The sequence below is a fragment of the Balaenoptera acutorostrata genome, chromosome 2, assembly GCF_949987535.1.
Source record: "Balaenoptera acutorostrata chromosome 2, mBalAcu1.1, whole genome shotgun sequence".
Classification (NCBI taxonomy): Eukaryota; Metazoa; Chordata; class Mammalia; order Artiodactyla; family Balaenopteridae; genus Balaenoptera; species Balaenoptera acutorostrata.
Genome location: NC_080065.1, coordinates 174,403,442 through 174,423,605, shown reverse-complemented (window position 1 = coordinate 174,423,605; position 20,164 = coordinate 174,403,442). Strand labels below are relative to the sequence as shown.

The following is a 20,164-nucleotide window of genomic DNA, read 5'->3' as shown; positions in this document are numbered from 1 at the left end:
GGGAGCCGAGAGGGACAAACAGCAAAACTATCAGCAGGGGAAACACCCCAACTCAGGATGAAAGAGTAATCCATCCTTTTCAAAATCAAGTGGCTCCCCCACCTGACACGCATCAGGATGGCTACTATAAAACAAAAACCAGACAACACAGAAAACAACACGTGCTGATGAAGATGCAGAGAAATTGGAACCCTTGTGCGCTGCTGGTGGGAATGGACAATGGTACAGCCACTGTGGAAAACAATATGGCAGTTCCTAAAAAAATTGAACATAGAATTATCATATGATCCAGCAATTCCACTTCTGGGTTTATACCCAAAAGAAATGAAAGCAGAGTCTTAAAGAGCTATCTGTGCACCCATATTTGTAGCAGCATTATTCACAATGGCCAAACTATGGAAGCAACCCAGTGTCCACTGACAGATGAATGGACAAGCAAAATGTGGTATTGAGGTAGGATGTAGACGGGCCCCTGGGCTGAGTGGCTGGTGTTTGTCAAGCTGAGTAAATTGAAGCTTGTTTCCCCCTGATATTTCAACGGAAAAGTTAATGGCAGGAGCAGAGGAGAGCTGAGCTCTGCTGGAGTCAAAAGATAAGATGACCACATCTTTCATTCTTGAGGTCAAGGAGACCTCCCCAACTGCCCATGCACAAAAAAGCTCCTTTGGGGATCAAAATGGGAGGGAACACTAGCCCATAATTTCTGTTCTGTCAATCTCCCAGAGACCCCCCCTCATTGGAATACATTTTGGCTAAAAGATGCATGCGCATATCAGGCAGGGCCCTGGGTCAGGTCAGATGTGGAAAACCAAGAAAGATGATTGGTGAGAGGAAAACAAAAACCCGGAAAAACTGCCCCCATATAAGTGATTTAAATCATCTCGCTGGTGTACTCCTCGTTAGGGAGGATGCCCGCACTCTTCTCTGGGTGTGTATTTCTGCTTTACAAAGTCTCTTTGTGGAATTCTTTCTCTAAAGACGACAAGGACCAAGGTCCTCTCACCTGCCGACACCAGTATAGCCATACAATGGAATATCATTCAGCCTTGAAAAGGAAAGAAACTCTGCAAAGTGCTATAACATGGACGAACACTGAGGACATTATGCTGAGTGGAATAAGCCAATCACAAAAGACACTGTATGATTCCACTTCTATGAGGCACTTAAGAGTAGTCAGAATCATAGAGACAGAAAGTAGGATGGTGGTTGCCAGGGGCTGGGGGGAGGGGAGAATGGGGAGTTAGCATTTAATAAGTATAGAGTTTCAGATTTACAAGATGAAAAGAGTTATGGCGATGGACGGTGGTGATGGCTGCTCAACAGTATGAATGTACTTAATACCACTGAACTGTATACTTAAAAATAGTTCAGACAGTAAATTTTCTGTTATGTGTATTTTAATACAGTTAAAAAAAAAAAAAAGAAAGAAAATCAAGTGGCTCCAAGCTCTGTTTTCTGTGAATCACCAAAACCGGAAATATTAACCTTACAATGTACCCCAAACCCAGGAGTCAGCTTTTCCTGGCCACTCTCCTTCCAAGATACCTCAAATCCATCCTCTTCCTTCTACCCCCATGGCTCCTGTGTCAGCCAGGCCACCCCATGGTTCCCACTGCTTCCACCAGCCCAGCCCTGCCCCGTCACCTACTCTGTATGCAGCAGCCAGAGGGAAATTCCAAACACTGGGGGGCCAAGATGGAACTTAGTTGCCCCTGTGCTGGGAACTGTGGAATTTCCACATTCTGCTACACTGTTCTCTTTATTTTTCCATCTTAAAACACAAACAGGGATAAACAAACTGTGGTACATCCATACAACTGAATATTATTCAGCAACAAAAAGAGCTAACAAGCCACGATATGAGCTAACAAGCCACGATATGACCCGGAGGAAATTTAAATGCATATTACAGAGTGAAAGGAGAAATCTGAAAAGGCTGCATACTGTACGATTCCAACTCTATGACATTCTGGAAAAGGGAAAACTATAGAGACAGTAAAAGTATCAGTGGTTGCCAGGGGCTGGGGGGAGGGAGAGACAAATGTGCAGAGCACAGGGGATTTTTAGGGCAGTGAAACTATTCTGTATGATACCTTAATTGTCCAAACCCATACACTATGCAACACAAAGAGTGAACCCTAAACTATGGACCTCAGTTAATAATAATGTAGCAATACTGGTCCATCATTTGTAACAAATGTACATCACTAATGCAGGACAGCAGGGGAAACTCTGTGTGTAGGGGAGAGGGGGTGTATGGGAACTCATTTCTACCTACTTAATTTTTCTATGAAACTAAAACTGTTCTACAAAAATAAACTCTATTAATTAAACACACACAGCCCAGCATGACTCAGATTACAGCCATGCTTTGTTCTAAGCCCTCTGGCTCCACCTGGAATAAAATCCAAACCCCTCCCCCTGCTCAGTCTGGCCCTGCCACCCTCTCCTCCCTCATGTTGGACCACTCTCCTCCTCATCTGTGCTGCTCCAGCCATACTGGTCTCCTTCTGTGACTCAAACTCGTCAAGCTCAGTTCTGCCTCAGGGCCTTTGCACAGGCTGTTACCTCTGCCTGAAATCTTCTCCCTTGGATTTTCATACAGCTCCTCTCTCATCTTCTTCAGGTGACCTCCTCAGGGGCACCTTTCCTGACCACCCCATGTAACTGTGTGCCTCATCATACCCTACCCCCTTAGCATGCTTCATAGATATGAGAAATTATATAGGTGATGTAGTAGCTTTAAAATATATCCACAAATGCCTTGCTTCTTTTCCTTTCAAGCAGTAGAACCCAATTCCCCCCTTCTTGAGTATAGGCTGTACATAGTGACTTGCTTCTACAGAACTTAATGTGGTGGGGACTTCTTGGTGGCGCAGTGGTTAAGAATCCGCCTGCCAATGCAGGGGACACAGGTTCAAGCCCTGGTCCGGGAAGATCCCACATGCCGTGGAGCAACTAAGCCCATGCGCCACAACTACTGAGCCTGCTCTCTAGAGCCTACGAGCGATAACTACTGAGCCTACGTGCCACAACCACTGAAGACTGCGCACCTAGAGCCCATGCTCTGCAGCAAGAAAAGCCACCACAGTGAGAAGCCCCCACACCACAACGAAGAGAGTAGCCCCCCGCTTGCTGCAACTAGAGAAAGCCCACACACAACAATGAAGACACAATACAGCCATAAATAAATAAATAAATAAATTTTTTTTAAAAAGTAGAATGTGGTGGAGGTGACAGTATGACTTGGGAAACCAGATGATAAAAGGCATGCGGCATCCTCCTTGTTTTCTCTCTTGGAGTTTTTATTCAAAGGGAAGTCAGCTGCCATGTTGTAAGGACACTCAAGCAGCCCTATGGGATAGTCTTCAGTGAGGAACTGAGGCCTCCTGCCAATAGCCATGTGAGAGAACCAACTTGGAAACAAATGCTCCAGCCCCATTCAAGCCTTCAGATGATGGCAGCCCCAGCCAACACCCTGACTGCAACCTTGGGAGAGATCCTGAGCCAGCAGTGCTAGCTAAGCTGCTCCTGAATTCCTGACCCACAGAACTGTGACTAAATGTTTGTTTTAAATGGCTATGTTTGGGGGTAACTTGTTACACAGCAGTAGATAACCATTACATCTTGTACAGGGTCTCTCTCTCTTGGGCAATGAGCTCCTGGAGGCAGGGACCATGTGTTTCTTGTTCCCTCAGGAGTAAGAAAAGAGCCTGACACATAGCAGACACTTGAATAAACAAACAAATGGGCCTTCCCTGGTGGCGCAGTGGTTGAGAGTCTGCCTGCCAGTGCAGGGGACACGGGTTCGGGCCCTGGTCTGGGAGGGTTCCACATGCCGCGGAGCGACTGGGCCCATAAGCCACAGTTACTGAGCCTGCGCGTCTGGAGCCTGTGCTCTGCAACAGGAGAGGCCGCGATAGTGAGAGGCCCGCACACCGCGATGAAGAGCGGCCCCCACTTGCCGCAACTGGAGAAAGCCCTCACACAGAAACGAAGACCCAACACAGCCATAAATAAATAAATAAAAATTAAAAACAAACAAACAAATGAATTAATGAATGAACACTGGATGCACCAGAACCTATCTATAACAGATCCTGAGTTTTAAGGAAGTTGAGGAAGCTGGACTGGATCCTGGACTCCCTGGCCAAATATTTAGGGAGATGCTAACAGGGTATCCATCCCAGTGGGTACCTGGCACCGTAATGAGCACGCCTGCACCCTTATCCTATTGCCTCCCAGATCCCAGTCCAGAGAGGGATGTGTGGTGAGGAAACAGGTTCAGAGAAGTTGAGCATCTGGTCTAAGGCTGCCACAGTTCACACGAGACAGAGCCTGGGTTTGCCCAGCCCCAGGGTGGGTGCTGTTGCCACTGTCCTGTGCATCCTGCAGTTTTGTCCTACAGGGAGGTTTCACAAGGCCAAGGGGGAGAGGCAAGCTGCTGGGTGTCACATTTCCATGACCACAGTAGAACTGGTCTTTTCTTGCTCACTCTGTGTGTGTGTGTGTGTGTGTGTGTGTGTGTGAACTGTGGGAGGGCACACAAAGGTCACAGCTCACTATTTCTGACTGGTGGAGGCCTCTGGGAGCTGCCAGGACTTGGCCAGCTTTCAGAGAGTGACTCAGTGGCTTTGGCCAACCCCACAGCGGGTGGGGGCCTCTGCTTGCTAGTGCGTGACTGTGGCCTTGCCTCATGGGCTGTCAGCAAGGCAGGGCCCTGGGACCAGAACTGGGTCAGACGATTGGCTTCTGGGGACTGGGGGACTGAGCAGGTCATCAAGGCAGGGCCCCTCGGGAGCCAAGCGAGTGACACTGCACCGCAGTGTGGGCTCAGCCAGCCGTGTCCCTGTTCCCCCGGCCCCTGGCACTGACGCTGGGCAGTGGACACTGTCGATTTAAGGACTGGATACTTTCCATGCCCACAGCTGCTGCAGGCGCCATCAGGGTGTTGCTCTGAGAAGGAGGCCCCACTAGGGACAGAAAGTTCGGGGTGCCCCACTTCCTCAGTAAGCCCCAAAGTGGACGAGGCAAATCCCTGATGACGCCAAGAACTGCTGTGGCCCAAAGATCCCAGGGAATAAGACCCAGGTGCACCCAGGCCCTCCCTGCTCTGGTTGACCCTGAAAGCCAGAGGGAGCCGCTCGCAAGGGAAACCGGACCCCAGGACGTGCCTCCAGAACCCCACAACCCAGCTTTGAGGCAGTGGTCTGGCCTCTCCCAGCCCATCCCCTCCTGCTCAGGGTCACCCCATTCCTGGGTCCAGTGGGCTCTGAGGAGGACCAGAGCGCCAGGACCCATCCTCCAGGGGCCAGAGGGCAGGGGTTCAGTTCCTGGGCGTTGTGGCAACAACAGCAGAAGGGGTAATAGTAACTGTCACCGCCGCCAGCTCCACCATGCACAGGCCAGGCAGAACCCGCCCCCGAACAATCCAGACCTCTAAACCCCAGGGGCTAGGACCATGGCCATCTCCATTTCCCATGCAGGCTCCTCAGCACCCTGGGGATCAGGCCCCAGGGGTCCTGGCTACGCTGTGCTGGACATGAGGCTGTGGCTTCAAGTGGAAGAACCTCAGCAGCCGTGCCTGGGGAGTGAGGACTCACCACATACTCCCCGACTTGTCCCGCTCCCCGAAAGCACTATAGGAGCCATCTTGGTGCTTGTAGGTCAACTGTCTCTGGTAGCCTGTGGGGCAAGAAGAGGGGACAGCACCCTGGTGAATGGTTGGCCAGCCAACGTCTTACCCCAGGACCCTGAAACGATGCCACACCCACATCGGGGGGCCCTTGAAACTGCCCCATGCCCACATCTGGGGTCCTTGAAACTGCCCCATGCCCACAGCTGGGGTCCTTGAAACTGCCCCACGCCCACAACTGGGGTCCTTGAAACTGCCCCACACCCACAGCTGGGGGGATTGAAACCTCTACTCTATTCTTCTTTTGTTTCCTGATATCGCCCCTTTGTGACTCCTGGTCACACACCGGCCCCTCAGTCATACCTTGGGGCAGGGGGCGGTCAGTGAAATGGACCATCTCCAGGTGCCCTCGAGCTTGGTTTGCTCAGAGCACAGAGTGGCCAGAGCAAGGGAGCAAGGAGGGACGAGAGGGAGGGAGGTCAGGTGGGCTACTGGGGCCTCCAAGGCTGGGCTGGGCAGTTGGTCTTATTGTGAGGGCAGCAGGGGGCATGAGTGGAGGGGGTGAGGGGAGCAGGGGAGGGGTGTGAGGGGACAAATGTAGTGGGTGGATTGTAGGGTCCAGAGAGGAAGCAGAGAAGCTGGGCAGGTGGGGACTGTCTAGGCGAGCACGACCATGGGCTTGGATCCGGTGGTGGGGACAGGCAGGGAGGGGTTCTGCGGTAGAGGCAGAGCTGCCTTAGCTGAATAAGATGTGAAGGAAAAGAAGAAGGATGCCGAGGGCATCAAGGTTTGCGGCCTGAAAGGCAGGAAGGACGGAGCTGTGCCCATGGAGGTGGGGAAAGAGGCAAGAGGAGCTCTGAACTGGTGGACAGTGTCCCCCCGCCAAATTAATGTCCACCGGGAACCTCAAAATGTGACCCTATAGGGAGTGAGGTTCTTTGCAGATGGAATTATGTTCCTGGATTATGCTGGACCCTAAATCCAATGACTGGTGTCCTTCTCAGAGGAAAGAAAGGGAAACACACAGATATAAAAGGGCTTGTGAAGACAGAGGCAGAGAGCGTGGTGATGTGTCCACGAGCCAAAGACCACCTGGAGTCACCAGAATTCCGCCAGGACAGAGGTCTGGGACAGATGCTCCCTCGGAGCCTCCAGACGGAATGAGGGCCTGAGCCCAGATGAGTCCACTGAGGTATGCCTGGCCCTGGGAGGCCAGGGCCCACCCACCTCCAAGACCCTCACAGCACATCAACCTGAGCCCCCCGTCCCCACGGTGGACCAAGCAGACCTGGGGTTCTGGGCAGTCTGCGGTCAGCCGTCACGAAGCCAAACCTTCAGCCCATGGCAACCCCTGAGTTCTCTTTTCATCTGAGAGTTGTACGTTCTTCATAGTAAGTTTTTTCATTTTCTCATCCACAGGGACAGATGGTTCTAGATCATCAGGACTGCCCTTGGAGCACAGTAACTGAGGGAACCGTAACAGGCCAGGAGGCAGGGACCCCAGACTCGCCTTAGGAATCGAGATGTTCATATGCCTCAGTTTCCCCATCTGATAGGGGCCAGCATCCTCTGAGCCAGGCACCCACGGGTCCTTTTCGGTGGCAGAAATTTCCAAGGTTGTGCCCGTGGGTTATCATCTCCCTCTGGCTGGGTCTAGTGCCCTGGCTGCGCCTCGTGCCCCAATCCAGGGGAGCCTGCAGTCTGAGAAGCCCCCGCCACTTGCCCCTGTGAGGTCTTGGGCACCTCTTCACTCCCAGGGGCCTCACTTTGCTCATCTGGGAAATGAGGACCATCAGTGTGGAGGCTGCCGGGAGGGCAACTCAGGGCAGCGTGGATGGAGCGGCACGTGCCTGGCACAAGATGGATGCCAGCTTCAGAGCTGGGTCCAGCCCCCTCCATGCTCTCCTTTCACTTCAGCTCCAGCCCAAGGCTAGAGGCAGAGCCCAGGAGGCCCCAGGACCTGGGGATCAACTGACAACTCCCTTGTTACACAGGTAGGAAACCAAGTTACTGAGAAAAGCAGGCTCTACCCGAGGACACAGAGTGGGAATCCATGACAGAAGTGAGACCCCACCTCCAGCCTCCCCCCACCCTTCCTCCTACCTGTGGGGCCTAGATGTGCAGAGTGGGTGAGACAGGGCACTCAGAGGCCCTGTCCGCCCCCCCGCCTCTGCCCCCTCCGCCATAAGGCTGTTCCCTACCCTAAGGACCTGAGTCATGGCAATCGAAGATGTTCAGTGCTGTGTTATTTATTTCTGAAGTTCAATGCTGCTTTGTTTATTTCTGAAGAAGTTCAGTGCTGGGGGTTTATTTCTGAAGATGTTCACTGCTGCATTATTTAGAAAAAAAAAACTGGAAATAACGCCAGTATGTCCAAGAGGAGAGTTCAGTATGTTGTGCTCCATAAATGCACGTGATGAACAAATAGCGTAGCCTCCAAAGTGATTATGAACTGAACACATCCTGAGACCCAGCGGTTTCACTCCACAGAAATTTGGACGTGTTGTCACCAAGTACACTAAGAGGGTGATTAACGGCAGCACCATTCTAAAAGCCCTGAGTTGGAAGCTGCTCCAAAGCCCATCAACAGACACACTGACTACGGTCTCCCCACACAGCACTGGAGGTGAACAGACCACAGGTCCCCACAGCCCAGTGGACGAATCTTATGCACACAGTGTGGAGTTGGGGGTGGAGGGCACGCCATAGGATGCCATGTTATGAGACACCAAGAGTGGCAAAGCTAATCTTTGCTCCTGGAGGGCAGAGGAGTAAACCCAGAGCCAGCAAGACAGGGAAGTTATAGGGATTTTTTTCCTTTCCAGATGTTTTTTAAAATGCTATTATACTGCTCTGGTTGTTCAAAATATCTACATTTTTAAAAGATGCTATTCCTCTCCCCATGGCTGATTACCAGCATTCAGAGCCTTTTCCTAACAGGTGCAGACACCAGGTTCCTATTAACAGGGACCCCATCAGGCCACCCAGAGTGGCCTCTTTCCCTTCTTCTCCATCCGCCGCACCTGGCATGTGAGGTGTGGCATGTGACCCAGCATGGTCAAGGCTACCTGCAGCCCCACACCCTCCACCCAGGCAGTGCCGCCCAGTACCTTGTACCAGGTAATCAGTGGTCTCCCTTTCCACCTCAGGGCTGAGCTGTCGGGTTTTCTGGAGATACTTCAGGACAAAGACGTTGGGTGCAAAGTGGATCATGTTTTGCTCTCCGCAGCCAAAGGGCAGGCGCAGGTGGTTGCTGAGATGGTTCAGAGTTGGCCCCATGACATCTCCTGGTGGGAAGAAAAAGAAGGATGGGCTGGGGACTGGCCTCACCCAGTGCCCTGGCTGTCCTACAGACAGCTTCCCTTAGAGAGAGCCCACTTGTGGCCTAACACCAGCAACCCATCCTCTGATTGCCAGTGCTGCCTTTTGAAACTGGGCTGCACCCTTGCCCACTCAGCCTGCTTGGTCTCCTGGCTTTGGTGAACACCCGCTGGCCCTTTCCTACATGCCTCCCTCTGTGTTCTTTAGTTTTAACTCAGGTGTTCTTTCTCTACCTTTTCATTATGTTAAATGCTCTTTCCTTTCTGGCTTTTTAAACAGGTGCAATTAAGGCTATACATTTCCCTCTTAGTACAATTTTGGCTGCATCCCACAGACGTTAAGGTATCAATCCAGCCATGAGATTCCATTCTAAATATTTTTTCTAACTCCCAATATGAAATGTGATTTTCTCTCTAACCATGAGTATTTAGATTTTTTATAAAACTCTTCCTACATGTGTGGTATTGTTGGTGTGTTTTTAAAAGTTCTTTTCTTCTCTTATTTCTGACCTATTGTGTTCTCATCCCTTCAGTAGTCTGTCTTCCTCTCCCTGGCTTCTATGCCCCAAACATTGCTGATGGGTGCTCTGGAATCCCCACTGTCCCCTGATGGCACCTCCCTTCCTTCCTCGGCCTTTCCTCCTGCCCCACTGAGGCTGCCACTGCTCTTGCAGCCTCCTCTTGTGGCAGGGCCTACCTGGCTACTTTCTCATCACCCTCTTCTGGGTTTTCCAGCTTCTTCTCCAATCTTCCATCCCACTGTGCTGATGACACTGACTGGCACACAGGTCCCTGCCTTCACCTCCTCTCCGTTGCTGTCCATCTGCCATCTCCCCTACATCCCTCACCTCCATCTGGGCCACTCATCCCCAAGGCCACATTTGACTTGATCTCATGCTTCAGAAGTCATAAACTCCAACATCCTCTGATCTGGTCACAACCACCACCCTGCCCAGGCCCCAGGGCTTCCATCCTCTGATGTCAGAGAGACCCAAGACCCCCTCGTTCAGGTCTGTCCGCCTCCTCCTGGCGTCTCACCCTCACCTCACCCTTCCAATTCCCAGCACTCGATGGATCACACAGTCCCCACTTTCCACTCCCTTGCCTGGGCTATGGGAGACCATCCACAGCCCAAGAGATCCCTGGCCACAGTCTCTTACCCCTGCTCAGTAAATGCTCTAAGCATTTGAAATGGTCCTGCCCGCTCAGCTGGATACCCAGGACCCCCGCCCTCCACCCCATACCTGGCTAACTTCACCTGGCCTTTCAGCCTTCTTGTATATCACCCCAGACCCACTGCCCTCATGGAGTTCACCACCCACCCTCCCAGTCACCCCACACAGGGCAAGGACCTGCCTTCTCGGCCAGACTAGGAAGCCCTGAAGGTCAGGTTTGAGGTCATCTCTGAGTCTGGCCCCAGCGACCAGCATGGAGAAGGCACTAGAAGCTGCTTGTCAGGTGAGTGGGTGTGTGGCTGGAAGCCCCGGGGCACAGGTCCCCAGCAAAGCCTGGTATGAGACTGAGCCCAGAGTAAACACTTGTCCCTTGGCCTGGGTTCTTGCTCCTGCCCTCCCCAAATCAGGCTGCAGGGCAGACGCACCTATGATGGAGGCGGCTGCACGCTCAGACCCAGGGATGGCGCTGTGCGGGACCCCCAGGGTGAAGGCTTCGCTGTAGCTCTCATCTACTTCCACCTTCCTCCAGATGCGGAACTCGCCCACAGAACCCCAGCCAGTGGAGAAACCGATGAACTGGACCTCTGGTGGCTTGGGGAGGGTCCAGGCCATGATGACAGAGTCATTGGATGGCTCTGGACCATGGCCAACCTGGAAAAAGAGGCCAAGGCTGCTGGGTGCTGGCAAGAAGCATGAAGCTGTGCTCAGACATGGTCAGAGGCCTTGGCCACGCTCATAGGTTGGGGCGGGGTTCTCAAGGGGTCAGAGATGAGAGAAACTAGAGACCACACTGTTCATTAAACACCCAACAGAGACACAAGTGTGGCATCTGCAGGTTCCAAAGTCGCTGGGCTCCCTGGAACCTCTGGATCTTAGCATATGCCTGGCAAACTCCTCTATTTGTACTTCAAAACCCCACTTGGCTATATCCCTCCTCTAGGAAGCTGTGTCAGCTGCTTCTTTGCTATGTCTCCTTTGCTTGGCCCAGAAAGAGTCCACAGTCCCCATTTTACCTGTTCTATCCACTTTCTTTCTCCCAGACCACCCACCACCCTTCAGCTCCCAGATCCCTGGGCACTTCCTCTGCCACAGCTCTCACCACCTGTTTTTTTGTAAGTAACTCCAGGCAGACTATGAGCAACTTGAGAGCTGCCTTGTGTTTCCCCTCTCTCCTCCCCACCCCTATCACATGTATCAGAAAGCAACAATGCCAGAGGACCAGGAAGTTCCCGTGCCCACCCCAGGGAAGCCCAGCCATGCCTGGATGAGCCCATTGTGCCAGCTGATCCAGAATGTTCTGAATTCATCCCAGGAGAGGATCTTGGCTGTGTGTGTGCTGGCCACGGGCTCGCCCATCTTGCTGGTGGAGATCCAGGACCTGGTGTTCTGGTGCCCTCCCAGAACGATCTCGATCATGCCCGCCGTGTCCTGGGGTCCTGGGGACAAGGCCACGCGGGCATCGTTGTGGGCTCGCACAGCCACGTCAAAATGGGTGAGGCGCAGCGGCCGCTGCACATACTGGAACTCGTACTTGTTGGGTGTGGAGATGTGGACTCTCTCTGGATGGAGGGAAGGAGAAGGGGTGTTGAGGGGGCACCGGAGCATCCAGCCCCACCCCCCCTGCCCATGCCCAGAGCTGAGCATCGGGACCTCAGGGGGCCAGCCTCACTGCGGCTCCCCATGAAGCTGCGGGAAGCATGGTGGAACACAGCTGGCTTAATGACCGTTTTGTCAATAGCACACCAAAGATGAAATGCTCACAGAGATAAATCCTACAGAAGACGTGCAAGACCCATAAGTTGGGAACTGCAAAATGCTGCTGAAACTAAAGACACAAATCAATGGGGGAGCTAGAGCGTGTTCGTGGGTCAGAAGATAATACTGCAAAGATGTTAATTATTCCCCAAACTGATTTATAGATTCGATCCAATCCCAATCAAAATCTCAGCAGAGTCTTCTGAAGAAACTGCCAAGCTGATTCCAGAATTTATATGGAAACTCAAAGGATCTAGAAGAGCCAAAACAACTTTGATAAACAAGAACCAAGTTTACTCACACCCTCTGACACTGAGACGTACTCTAAAGCTAGAGCAATCGCCAAGAGTGTAGCATTGTTGTCAACGTAGACAAATGCTCAATGGAACAGAACAGGGAGTCCAGAAATGGACCCACACATGTATAAGCAACTGATTTTCAACAAAGGTGCAAAAGCAATTCAATAGCAAAAGTCTTTTCAACAAATGATGCCAGGACAACTGGGCCTCCAGATGCAGAAAAAGGAACACTTATCCATACCTTGCATGGGCTTTAAGAAGTAACTCGAAACAGATCATAGCCATTTTATAAATGTAAAACCTAAAACTATAATACTTTGAGAAGAAAATGTGGGGTTGGGCAAAGATTTCTTAGATAAAACAACAAAAAATAATCCATAAAAGGAAAAAGTGATAAGCTGGGCTTCATTAAAATGAAAAACTTCTGTTCTTTAAGAGACACTATTAAGAGAATGAAAAGACAAGCCACAGACTGGGAGAAATACCTTTGCAAAGCATTTATCTGATAAAAGACTTGTATCCAGAACACATTTTTTAAATCTCTCAAAACTCAATGTAAATAAAGAAGTCAATTTTATTTTATTTTATTTCACTTTGGCTGCACCATGCGGCTTGTGAGATCTTAGTTCCCCAACCAGGGATTGAACCCAGACTATGGCAGTGAAAGCACTGGATCCCAACCACTGGACCACCAGGGAACTCACAACAACTCAATTTTAAAAAGGTTAAAAGACACTTCACAAAAAAAGATATACTAATAGCAGATAAGCATATGAAAAGACGCTTACCGCCATTAGTCATGATGGAAATGCAAATTAAAACCACAATGACATACCACTAGACACCTATTAGAATGGCTAAAATTAAACAGACAATACTAAGTATTGGTAAGAATGGGGCAGAACTGGCTTACCCAGTGCTGGTGGGAATGCAAAATAGTACTACCACTTTGGGAAACAATTGACAGTTTCTTAAAAAGTTAAACACATACCTACTACATGAGTTAGCTATTCCACTCCTAGACATTGACTCAAGAGAAAGGAAAACACATCACCCATACAAAGACTTGTGCATGAATGTTCATAGCAGCTTTATATGAAATAGCCCCAAATGAGAAATAACTTGAATGTCCAAAAAGTGAATGGATAAACAAAGTGTGACACATCCATCCAATGGACTCCTACTCAGCCTTAAAATGACTGAATTATTGATACACACAGTATGGTTGAAACTTAAAATTATTATGCTGAGTGAAAGAGGCCAGACAAAAAGAGAACATTCCATATGATTCCATTTATGTAAAATTCTAGAAAGTGCAAAGTAATCTATAGAGAAAGAAAGCAGATCAATGTTTCCCTAGTGACAAGAGTGGACAGGGTGAGGGATTTCAAACGGGTGTGACTTTAGGGTTAATGGAAATCTTCATTATCTTAATTGTGGTGATGGCTTCACAGATGTACACACATGTCAACATTTATCAAACTACCCTTAAAATATGTCCAATTTATTGTATGTCAATTATACCTCAATAAACATGTTAAAATGTTACTGACCTTACTTTGAATACAAATATATTCAGCCTAGTGTTGATTATGATATAAGAAGTACAAACAATATATAAATGTCCAATAATGTTTCAAAATGTTCCATAATGATCAAATTTTGGAGCAGTCATTTGATGGAGCATACTGAAGCTGTTTTGAAATGCTGTTTATAACGACTTTACAATAACAAGGAAAAGTTCTCAGGATGTGTTAAGTGAGAAAGGCAAGATATAAAATTACATAGCTCATGAGTCACAACTATGCTAAAACAAACAATAATCAATCCTATGAAAGTGAATACAACAAAATGTCAAAACAGGTCATCTTTGGGTATGAACCAGAGGAGACAGTTTCTGTCTTTCTCTCTTTCTGAATTTTCTCTAATACACAGGTATTGCTTTTTCCTTTCCCAATTTTTAAAATTATGGTAAAATACACACAATGTAAAATTTGCCATCTTAACCATCTTTAAGTGTACAGTTCAGTGGCATCAAATACATTCACATTGTGCTAACATCACCACCATCCACCTCAAGAACACTTTTCATCTTGTAAAACTGAAGCTCTATACTCGTTAAACAATAAACTCCCATTTTCCCCTCCCCCCAGCCCCTGGCAACCACCACTCGACTTTCTGACCCTTTGATTTTGACTACTCTAGGGAGCTCATATAAGTGGAATCATATGGTATTTGTACACATGCATTGCTTTTTTAGAACGTTTTTAATTTAAATTTTACTGAGATAATTATAGATTTATATGTGACTCTAAGAAATAACACAGAGAAATCTGTGTACTCTTGACCCAGTTTCCCCAGTGGTAACATCTCACAAAATTCTAGTATAGTATCACTACCAGGATATTGGCACTGTTACAATCCTCATTCAGATTTCTCCAATTTTATTTTATGGCAGAAAAATAAATATTGCCATTTTATCATCACACCCACACCCTTTCTCCTTGCCCTAACAACCAATAATATGACAACCATCTCTAAAATTTTGTCATTTTGAAAATGTCATATAAACAGAATATTTTATGTACCCTTTTAGGATTTTTTTTTTTTTTTTTTTTTTTTTTTTACTTAATCCACTTCATCCAAGTTGCTGCATGTTATAGTTTCTTCCTTTTTACTCTGGATAGTATTCTAAGATATGGATGGACCACAATTTTTTAACCATTCACCCACTGAAGGACATCTAGACTATTTTCAGTTTGAGGCTATTGCAGATAAAGCTGATATGAACAGTTGTATACAGGTTTTTGTGTGAACATAAGTTTTCATTTCTCTGGGAAAAATGCCTAAGAGTGTAGTTACTGGTGGGTATGCTGATGGCATGCTGTCTTTTAAGAAACCACCAAACTGTTTTAAGAAACCACCAGCAGTAACTGTACCACTTTACATTCCCACCAGCAATGTGTGAGAGATCCAGTGTCTCCACATCCTGGCCATCTTTTGGTGCTATCTCTACTTTTTATTTAGTCATTCTGGTAGGTGTGTACTGATAACTCACTGCATTTCAATGTGCATTTCTCTAATGGTTAACAATATTGAGCACCTTTTCATGTGTTTATTTGCCATCTGTACATCTTCTTCAGTGAACTGTTTATTTGTTTTGCCCATTTTCTAATTGGTTGTTTGTTTTATTTACTGTTAAATTTTGAGAGCTCTTTATATATTCTAGATCCTAGTCCTTTGTCAGATCTGAGTTTGGAAATATTTTCTTCCAGTCAGTAACTTGAATTTCCCCCCATTAACAGCATCTTTCACAGAGCAAACATTTTTCATTTTGATGAGGTCCATTTATCAATGTTTCCTTTTGTCGTTCATACTTTTGGTGGTATGTCTAAGAATTCTTTACCTAGCCCTAGATCCCAAATATTCCTCCCATATTTTTTTTCCTAAAAGTTGTACAGTTTTACATGTAAGTTAGTGCTCCGTTTTGAGTTAATTCTTGTATAAGGTATGATCTTTCAGTCGAATTTCATGTTTTTGCCAATGGATGTCCAATTGCTCTAGCATCATTTGTTGAGAAGGTTCTCCATCCTCCATTGAATTGCTTGTGCACCACTGTCAAAACTCATTTGAGCACATATGTGATGTATTGCTATTTACTGAAAAAAGGGAGGGGGGGATGTTAGAAAGAAGTCTGTGTCCAGAGTGTGCTGTGGGTCAGGGGACCTGTTGTGCTGAATGCTTTGGGAACAAGGAGGTGGTACATCTAGGGGGTAAGCATCACCAGGGGACTCCACTTCAGATCCTCTGCTGTGCCTCTTGGCAAAACCTGCCAGGTGAGTGCCCAGTGCCAGGCCCAGCCCAACCTCCAAGCTGGAGGGCTCTTTGGGGAGGGACTGGATGGGGAAGGGGCAGACCCTCCCATAGGCAGCTCAGACTCATGCTCCTCCCAGCACTACCCTGACCCCACAAGGCAGAGGTGTGGACAGGCCTTTGTCTTGCCACTCCACCCACTGGGCACTCTGTGCCCATTTCCTGTTCACAGATCATGGGCAGGTATAATGTCAATTTCAGGGGGGGATCAAGGTGGAGCCCAGATCTCACACTTTCTGGAACCCACCTTCATTTCCCGCATCCTCCTTTGCTATCCCTGGGTTCTGGGTCACCCTCATTCCCACAGCTTTCCCATGATGTGACTCTAAGACCTCTTTTCCCCAGACCCTGGGCTCCTCACCCAGCGCCCAAGGACAGCCCTACCCCTGATGGCAGTCTCTTCTCATTGGTGCCTGCAGTCTACCATCGTATGTGCTCACTTCCTACACGGCAGATGCCCAGTCCTCACTCTGGCTTACAGGTGCCCCCAACTGGGACATATCAGTGCTTTGCTGCTGTGTCCCCAGCTCCCAGGGATGGTGGGTGTCCCCTCAGCAGCAGGAAAGCTGCAGAAGTGCAGGGGTAAGGGCCAAAGTCCTTGGCAGGGTGGGCATGGGAACTCACCATTGGGACAGAAGAAAGCGCTGTAGGTGTATGACCGGGGGGCTCCTTCAGGCTGAAACAGAGAAATGGGGAGAACTGAGAAATGGGGGGGCGGCAGTCAGTGCAAGGGCGAAGCCGCCCTCCGACAGCAGCAGCTCTGAGTGTGGATCCCGCAGGGTGATACCATGACCACAGTTGCACAGAGATGGACCAGGTCACCTACCACCCACGCCCAGATAGGGAAACTGAGGCTCACTTCCCCTTCTCTGGGCTCGAATCAAACAAACTCACCAACCACTCCTAGACTTATCATGCTTCTCACACCCCCATCCTACCCTCCCAGTCACCCCTTTGGCCCAGCTCCAAGCCCAGCTTCTCCTTCTGGGCAGAGAACACTATGACTCGAAGGCTGCCAGGATCTGAGGTCCCATCCAATGTCCAAGAGCACTGAGAAGGGGGCACCCAGGTCTGCCAAGGACGGGGTCTCTGTCCCACTGTCCGATGCCTCCCTTGTCTCCTGTCCATCATGCTCCTGCTTCCACCCCTTCCACAACGTCCCCCAAATAATAGAAGGCAGCTGGCTTGCTCTCTTATTTATTTATTTTAAAATTTTATCTATTTTTGGCCACACCACGCGGCATGAGGAACTTCTCCCCGACCAGGGATCGAACCTGTGCCCCCTGCAGTGGAAGCGTGGAGTCTTGACCACTGGACCGCCAGGGAAGTCCTGGCTTGTTCTCTTAAAAGGGAGCACTGGGAATTTAACCCGATACGCCTTGTGGGCTTTCGTCTGACCAGAACGGCCCCTGTGGGGCTCTCGCTTTTCCAGATCTCTTTTAGCGTCATCAGCAAATCGGTGAGCTGGGGCCACCTGAGGTCAGACCTCAAGACGGTTAATGCTTGGCCACTGCAGCCAGGCAGCCTCCTGGGGTCCCAGCTCCTCCTACTGTGAGGGCCATTGTATCTGCCAACTCGTGTAAGCCAGGGGATGCCTAAACATCTGGCCAAATGTTACTTCTGGGCACACCTGTGAGGACATGTCTTAAAGGAGTCAGCATTTGAATTGGTGGGCAGTGATGCAGATGGCCCTCCCCAACGTGATGGCCCCCAAACACTCCACTGAGGGCCCAGATACAACAAAAGGCAGAGGAAGGATGACTGCTTGAGTTGGGGCATCAATCTTCTCTGCCCTCGATGCTTCTGGCCTTCAAACTCACAGACGGCAGACTTCTCAGCCTCCATGGGGACTTCTCAGCCTCCATGATCGTGTAAGCCAATTGCTTATGATAAATCTCTTCCTAGAGAGACGTATATGTCCTATTGGCTCTGCTTATCCAGAGCACCCTGACTAATACACCCGCTCCTTGCTGGGTGACCGAGGGCCACTCACTTAACCTCTCTGGACCTCTATTTGTCATCTCTGAGATGGGGGTGATGAAGGCACTGACCTCACCGCGATGTGAGGGTTAGGTGTATTTCAGACAGAGCCTGGCATCTTCTCAGTGTTCCTAACAGTCAGCTCTTGTTAGAGTTTCTCATCCCCCTCTTCCCCCCACCCCCGTCCCCAGTCCTCTGTTGAAGCTGCAAAGATGGGCATCATCCATCCTGGGTCTGTACTGATGAGTCCAGGAGGCACCTGTCTGGATCATGTCCACTTCCTGCTACCATCCCGGGGCCACACCCAGGGGCCTGCACCGGGGTCCTGCCTCACCCACGCAAGCCACCACCTGACACCCACACTGCACACCTCGCTAGCAAACCTTTAGCAAAATCACCCGTGGTTGGCACCGAGAGGCCAAGCACACCCTTGTGGACGACGCTGAGCTGTCCGCCAGCCGGACTGTCATCTCACAGCCAGCAGGCCTGCCATGGAGCCCACGGGCCATCCGCTCAGCCACAGGCTCCAGGGTGAGCCCCCGAGATTTTGCTTGGACCTTAGCAACCCCCTCACCGATCTATCAGCTCAGCCCCTTGTTGGAAAAGGGGTTGAGTCACTGGACAGGGCCTGGCCATTGTAAGCCCATGATAGCTATACAATCATAAAAATGATTCATAACTCAGGTGTCTATCAATGGATGAATGGATAAACAAAATGTGGTCCATGCATACAATGGAACATTATACAGCCGTGAAAAAGGATGAAGCACTGACACATGCTACGATGGAAATGGACCTCAAAAACATCATGCTAAGTGAAAGAAGCCAGACAGGAAAGGCCACATAGCGTATGGTTCCATTTATATGAAGTGTCCAGAACAAGCAAATCCAGAGACAGAATCTGAGCCCTTCTGCTGGTGCTGAGCATGCCCTCTGGCTCTGGCTGACCATCCAGGGCCTCCTGGACACAACCCCGCCCCCAGCATAGCCTCTGAAGCAGCCAATGGGGCCGCTCGTGGCCGCCCCACCCTGTCTTCTTTTCCGGCTCAACTCAGAGGGGACCCTGGTGGCAGCCTCTCTCCTCCACGCTGCCCTGGCTTTTAGCTGATCCTGGGTTCCAATCTCCTTCACCTCTGTGCTCAAGGCAGCTCCTGACCAGGTTCCAAAACGTGGTCACTGCATGATGTCACTATTATTACCTCTGGCAAGACTTTTCTACAACCTTGTAGCACAGCTCAGTGCTTCATTCTTGTCTGTTCTATGGATTTATCTATTCTGGACATTTCATATAAATAGGATTATACACTATGCGGCCTTTTGTGTCTGGCTTCTTTCACGCAGCATAATGTTTTCAAGGTTCATCTACATTGTTGCATGAATCAGTGCTTCATTCCTTTTTATGACTGAGTAATATTCCATGGTATTGGGTAACTGGATCCCCTTGCACCACATTTATCCATTCATCAGCTGATGGCCATATCCTAAAACGGAAAGAGTGTCCCTGGTTTGTGTCCAGGTTCCCCCAGTTGACCATTATAAATGCCTGGATGACAAGAGACCACTTTTCTTTAGCACTCAGGCCAGGCATCAAGAGATGCCTTCCACGCACTCTCATTTAACCGTCCAGCAGTTTCCTGTTTGAACCCAGGGCTCTCACTCCAGAGTCCACTCCCAGCCAAGAAGGCAGACTTCCTCTCACTCCTGGGATGCCCGCCAGGCTCCCCTCATGGGTCTGAATTATGTCGGCCTCCTCTCTGATCCTGTGAACTTCACTGAGACACGGTGGGGTGATGGAAGGCTTTCAGCCTTCCAGCAGAAGTGCAAAAGGTCACAATCCCCTGGGCCAGCTGGGGATCCAGGAGGGATGGCATTCGCCGCCTCTCCTCCTGATACACACCCACGACCGCTCAGCCATCACCTGCTTCCCCACCACGTGTCTCTCAGGAATGGCCTTTCTGTTGTATTAGGACTCCTGCCCGGCAGGTGGCATGTGGTGTCTTGGGAGGGTCCATCGTATAACTGATGGAGCGAGCGACCCACGCACTCAGAGCTCTGTGGTGGGATGAGATGCGAGAAGCCGTGCACCCAGTGCCTCCTATTTCATAAATCCATTTTTCTAATTCATGT

The 20,164-nt window shown here is 49.5% G+C and overlaps 1 protein-coding gene across 1 annotated transcript in view; it reads right to left on the bottom strand.

Annotated features, from left to right (window-relative positions):
• CPAMD8 (C3 and PZP like alpha-2-macroglobulin domain containing 8) overlaps nucleotides 1–20,164 on the bottom strand; it is a 97,779-nt gene that overhangs the window by 17,284 nt on the left and 60,331 nt on the right. The window contains exons 23-27 of the mRNA XM_007195519.3: nucleotides 16,682–16,733; nucleotides 11,391–11,689; nucleotides 10,556–10,781; nucleotides 8,746–8,922; nucleotides 5,604–5,685 (exon numbers count right to left, since the gene is read on the bottom strand). Coding sequence (XP_007195581.2) covers nucleotides 5,604–5,685; nucleotides 8,746–8,922; nucleotides 10,556–10,781; nucleotides 11,391–11,689; nucleotides 16,682–16,733 — 836 coding nt within the window. The remainder of the gene's footprint in view (nucleotides 1–5,603; nucleotides 5,686–8,745; nucleotides 8,923–10,555; nucleotides 10,782–11,390; nucleotides 11,690–16,681; nucleotides 16,734–20,164) is intronic.